Below are 5798 nucleotides of genomic sequence, written 5' to 3' on the forward strand. Positions count from 1 at the left end.
ACGACGTCGTCCACGCGCGAGGACCGGAAACGCCTCCAACGGAGCAGCACGCGTCAGAGCTGAGGGAGTCGGCGGTGGCTTCGGGCGAGTGAGATGGGGCCGTGATTAGCTTCACCTGCTGCACAGTGGCCGAGACCTGCACCGCCCTAGGGACGATGATGGTTGGCGACCAGGCGAATCTACATGCATGGTTGTGGGGGCAGATTTTTTTGTCCCGCTTATACTGGTCCAAGATACTCAGCATTGCCCCCACCTGAAGGACCTCGGGAGTGGGTGGTTGTCAGCGTGTGTGTTGTGGATGGAGCTGAAGTCGACGAGGATGCCGGTGGTTCCCGAAGAGCATGCCCAGGATGTGGACGAAGTCGTTGCAATCAGTAGAAGTGTGTTCGGAGGAAGCCGCAGCTCCTCCTCGTGTGTCTCCCATTGTGGCTCGCGTGGGTGGTGGGCTGGTGACGGCTGGCGACTCGTGATCACGATTCCCTGATGGGAGACGATAGGATGCGCTCGCGATTAGTTTCCTAATAATTAGATGCGTTCGTGATTAGTTATCTAATAGGATGTAGCCATGATTAGTTTTTCAATAATTAGATGCGTCCGTGATTAATTTCCTAATAGGATGGCTCGTAATTATTTTCCATGCGCGCGTGATTTTTTTTCCTAATAATAGGATGGGTTTGTGATTAGTTTCCTAATAATTAGATGTGTTCGTGATTAGTTTCTTAATAGGATGTGTCCGTGATTATAGTTTCCTAATTGACCAGGCATGGACTTTCATATTTTCATCCGCGGTGGAGTATGGTCAGTCAATGTAAATTGCTAAGTGCACGCAGAGAACAGATTCGGTTAAGGCTAGCTGTTAGATTGAGTTTAGTGGGACTAATCATACGGTGGTAATGTATCCGTTTAGGTTTTGTGGGATGCACTTAGAAAAGATAATGTTTGCTCTTTTATAAGTAGTATAGATTAGTTCTTAATAGGATGTGTCCGTGATTATAGTTTCCTAATTGATCAGGCATGGACTTTCATATTTTCCTCCGCGGTGGAGTACGGTCAGTCAATGTAAATTGCTAAGTGCACACAGAGAACAGATTCGGTTAAGGCTAGCCGTTAGATTGAGTTTAGTGGGACTAATCATGCGGTGGTAATGTATCCGTTTACGTTTTGTGAGATGCACTTAGAAAAGATAATGTTTGCTCTTTTATAAGTAGTATAGATACGAGGTGATGTTTTTCAAAAAAAAAAGAGATTGATGCAGGAACAGTGCAGAAAGTGCTATCATCGTGCTCGTTGCATGAATCCTGACCAGCTTGCACGTTACCCGCATGTGGAGCTCCTTTTTTCTATGCAGTGGCTTAGATACCGGGTTATCCAACGTGGGGTTGTGCACTTGTGCTCCTCACGGAGAAGAAAAATACTTATACAACACCGAGCAATTTTGACTTTGGCGTCTATAAATTCAATGGCGCCCGGCCCCGGTGGAAGCCCAAGCGGCTTAGCGGATCGGTGAAATGGGGAGAGGAGGCCGCGTTTTGCTGCTAGCCTTCGTGCTCTTCCTCACGTCACACTTGACGACGCCGGCGTCCGCTGCCACGAAGGCAAATCTCTCTCTCTCTCTCTCTCTCTCTCTCTCTCTCTCTCTCTAAACAGTTTGTACTTGTTTCTGTTTATCTCTAATTGATAGTGCTCCTCCTGTGCATGCAGTCCTGTTTGCTTGTCTTGAGTGATCTGACGTCTTGGCCTGCTCTGATCGCTGGAGTCACCAACCAGTAAGCACAATATATAGCACGCTAACTATCTACGTCCATCATACATTAGTTCGTGCAGAAGAAGACGCCTAGCCTTTGGTTCTTGATCGCCAAAACATGCAGGTACAAACAATTGTATCTCTTCAAGGAAATCAGCGCCATCGGGTTGCAGATCGACGACAGCTTGTTCCCAGCCCTCGAACGTAAGTGCCGCGCATATGATCATGATCCAAGGATTTCCGTGTTTGAGTTTACTGCTTCATCAGCAGTTTTTACCTAACACTAACCACGTCACACGCTGCACTGGCCGATTATTCTTTTGGTTCAGAGCTCCCCGGGGTTCTGGCTGTGATCCCGGACAGGCTTCACAAGGTCCAAACGACGCATTCCTGGGAGTTCCTCGGGCTGGAGAGCGGCGGCGAGCCGAAAAACGAGTGGAAGTACGACGCCAAGTTCGGCGAGGGGGTCGTTATTGGAAACGTCGACACCGGTAATCTCGCAGTTAAATTGCATCATTTCTTCACATCAATCTAGCCCATACATACTCCCCAGGAATCGCAGTATATACCACTACCACTACCAACTCGATATCTTTTGATTGATCGCCGGAATCTTATCTTGACCTAATAATCAATTAATTGCTTTCATATTAATACGCACGGGGTATGTGGGTTGGTCGTACCGCGTATTCCGTGCCATGCATCATGCATGGCACCTGTCTAACACACGCATGCACTGTCGACAGCCTAAAGTCGAAGCACTGGTTTGACCTGGATCCTAATAGTGAGCACTTAGTAGTACTCCCTTCGGATTTGGTCAAAGTCAAACAAACTTTGTTAATTTTGACTAAGTTTATAGAAAAATATATCAAGATTCATAATATGAAATCGGTATTGTTAGATGTATCATGAAATTAGTTTTCATACCATATAGCTTTAGTATAGTAAATATTGATATATTTTTTATAAATTTGGCAAACTTCATAAAGTTTGACTTTGATCAATCTTATATACAGACTAAAAAAACGAAGGGAGTACGTGATTAATTAAATAGAGGTCTTCACATGCATGAAATACTACTCCCTCCTGGATGAGTACATAATAATTTGTTGTCCCCGCGATATATTCCATCCTGGATGGAACATAATCAAATCCCAGTAACATGCCGGAGTGTGAAGTCAACTGAAACCTGACAGATGATACGCATCAAGGCCCCACGATCTTACTCGAAATCTGTTGCTCACTCCAATCCATTTTTTCCGGAGACGCTCGGTACAAAGTTGTACTAAGTGTGCATTAATTAATATGGATTGGAGGGAGTAGCTTTTTCCCTCAGAGGTAACAATCAATTACGTTGACATTGTTTTTGTACATTGCACACTTAGAAAATATGAAAATGGTGAATAAGTAGGTATATGTAAGAAAATCAAAAGTATATATTCCATCCTGGATGGAACATAATCAAATCCCAGTAACATGCCGGAGTGTGAAGTCAACTGAAACCTGACAGATGATACGCATCAAGGCCCCACGATCTTACTCGAAATCTGTTGCTCACTCCAATCCATTTTTTCCGGAGACGCTCGGTACAAAGTTGTACTAAGTGTGCATTAATTAATATGGATTGGAGGGAGTAGCTTTTTCCCTCAGAGGTAACAATCAATTACGTTGACATTGTTTTTGTACATTGCACACTTAGAAAATATGAAAATGGTGAATAAGTAGGTATATGTAAGAAAATCAAAAGTATGCTTCTAATATCGAGCTCAAATGTTCCTGCCATGAACAGTAAAATCAAAAAAATAACAAAAAAGAGTTTCTGGATTTTTTTGTGGCAAAGTTTAAGAAATGTTTGAAGTGCATGCGAATTTTCACCACGAAATCACATTGGAGTAAGTCGTGGCAAACAACCAAAATCAGAGCTCCCAAATGCGTTTGGAAGTAACATTTTCAGAGTATCGATTTTTTTTACCATGCCTTGCACCTATGTAATTTTGTGATGAATTTTTGCATCCACTCCAAACATTCTTTAAAGTTTTTTTGAATTTACTGTTCATGAGGGAGCATTTGATCTCGAGCTTAAAAACTCCACATCCTAAGAAAATTGTTTTTTAGGACGGCTATAACTCTGTTGACCCGGAGAGAATTCAACAGTTGATAGCCGTCCCATCAAGAGGTTATTATCCTTGATGTCTAGATCAGACAGTTGTTAGCTTTAACTTAATTAATAGTTATTTCCTCTGTTCACAAATATATGGTGTTCTAACTTTTTTCTAAACTGAATGTATATAGAGACATTTTAGTGTGTTTATTCACCCATTTTAGTGTGTATATGTGGTCCACATTGAAGTATACAAAACATCTTATATTTGTGAACAAAGGGAATATTTCTTAGTCAGTTTTGTTTCTGAAAGTTCACTAGTTAGTTCACAAACATTTGCATATTGCACTATTGAGTAATCTTTCAAATTCATTGCACACCACAAGAGTGTTTAATATGGTTTAAAGATATCCAACGTCGCATGAGATTTTTTTTCTTCAAAAGGACAATAGACCCCTGGCCTCTACATCGATTGATGCACACAACCATCCATTATTGCAAACTTCCAAGTGTCATTCTTAGTCGTCCAACAAGACTTACTGACCTCTTCCTAAAAACATTCTTTGCAATAGTAGTATGACCTTAGCAAATGCTAGGATGGCCAATCCACTGTCATTCGAGTTGGAAACATTAAAAGACAATTGCCTTCCCTAAATACCTCTCACTCCACACACTAGTAGAAAAGGGGGCTTTAGTCCAGGCCGGGTAAGTCCATTAGTCCCGGTTCAGTCCAGAACCAGGACCAATGGGTGCATTTATCCCGATTCGTGCGGCTAAGGCATTAGTCCCGGTTCACCTGGGTCCTTTAGTCCCGGTTCCTGAACCGGGACTAAAGGGTCGGTACTAATGCCCTGCCCCTTTAGTCCCGGTTCAAACCAGAACCGGGACTAAAGGGTCGGTACTAATGCCCTGCCCCTTTAGTCCCGGTTCAAACCAGAACCGGGACTAAAGGGTCGGTACTAATGCCCTGCCCCTTTAGTCCCGGTTCAAACCAGAACCGGGACTAAAGGGTCGGTACTAATGCCCTGCCCCTTTAGTCCCGGTTCAAACCAGAACCGGGACTAAAGGGTCGGTACTAATGCCCTGCCCCTTTAGTCCCGGTTCAAACCAGAACCGGGACTAAAGGGTCGGTACTAATGCCCTGCCCCTTTAGTCCCGGTTCAAACCAGAACCGGGACTAAAGGGTCGGTACTAATGCCCTGCCCCTTTAGTCCCGGTTCAAACCAGAACCGGGACTAAAGGGTCGGTACTAATGCCCTGCCCCTTTAGTCCCGGTTCAAACCAGAACCGGGACTAAAGGGTCGGTACTAATGCCCTGCCCCTTTAGTCCCGGTTCAAACCAGAACCGGGACTAAAGGGTCGGTACTAATGCCCTGCCCCTTTAGTCCCGGTTCAAACCAGAACCGGGACTAAAGGGTCGGTACTAATGCCCTGCCCCTTTAGTCCCGGTTCAAACCAGAACCGGGACTAAAGGGTCGGTACTAATGCCCTGCCCCTTTAGTCCCGGTTCAAACCAGAACCGGGACTAAAGGGTCGGTACTAATGCCCTGCCCCTTTAGTCCCGGTTCAAACCAGAACCGGGACTAAAGGGTCGGTACTAATGCCCTGCCCCTTTAGTCCCGGTTCAAACCAGAACCGGGACTAAAGGGTCGGTACTAATGCCCTGCCCCTTTAGTCCCGGTTCAAACCAGAACCGGGACTAAAGGGTCGGTACTAATGCCCTGCCCCTTTAGTCCCGGTTCAAACCAGAACCGGGACTAAAGGGTCGGTACTAATGCCCTGCCCCTTTAGTCCCGGTTCAAACCAGAACCGGGACTAAAGGGTCGGTACTAATGCCCTGCCCCTTTAGTCCCGGTTCAAACCAGAACCGGGACTAAAGGGTCAGGGCATTAGTACCGACCCTTTAGTCCCGGTTCAGGAACCGGGACTAAAGGCCCTTACCAACCGGGATAA

At 45.1% G+C, this 5798-nt stretch overlaps 1 protein-coding gene across 1 annotated transcript; it reads left to right on the forward strand.

Annotated features, from left to right (window-relative positions):
• The first annotated feature begins 1462 nt into the window (after positions 1-1462).
• LOC125532335 (subtilisin-like protease SBT5.3) lies at positions 1463-4588 on the forward strand. Its single transcript, XM_048696436.1, has 4 exons — positions 1463-1595; positions 1702-1766; positions 1869-1948; positions 2074-4588. Exons 1-4 carry the CDS (start codon positions 1509-1511, stop codon positions 2277-2279), a joined length of 438 nt encoding a protein of 145 aa, XP_048552393.1. The 5' UTR covers positions 1463-1508; the 3' UTR covers positions 2280-4588.
• The last annotated feature ends 1210 nt before the right edge of the window (positions 4589-5798 follow it).

The sequence above is a fragment of the Triticum urartu genome, unplaced genomic scaffold, assembly GCF_003073215.2.
Source record: "Triticum urartu cultivar G1812 unplaced genomic scaffold, Tu2.1 TuUngrouped_contig_9683, whole genome shotgun sequence".
Classification (NCBI taxonomy): domain Eukaryota; kingdom Viridiplantae; phylum Streptophyta; class Magnoliopsida; order Poales; family Poaceae; genus Triticum; species Triticum urartu.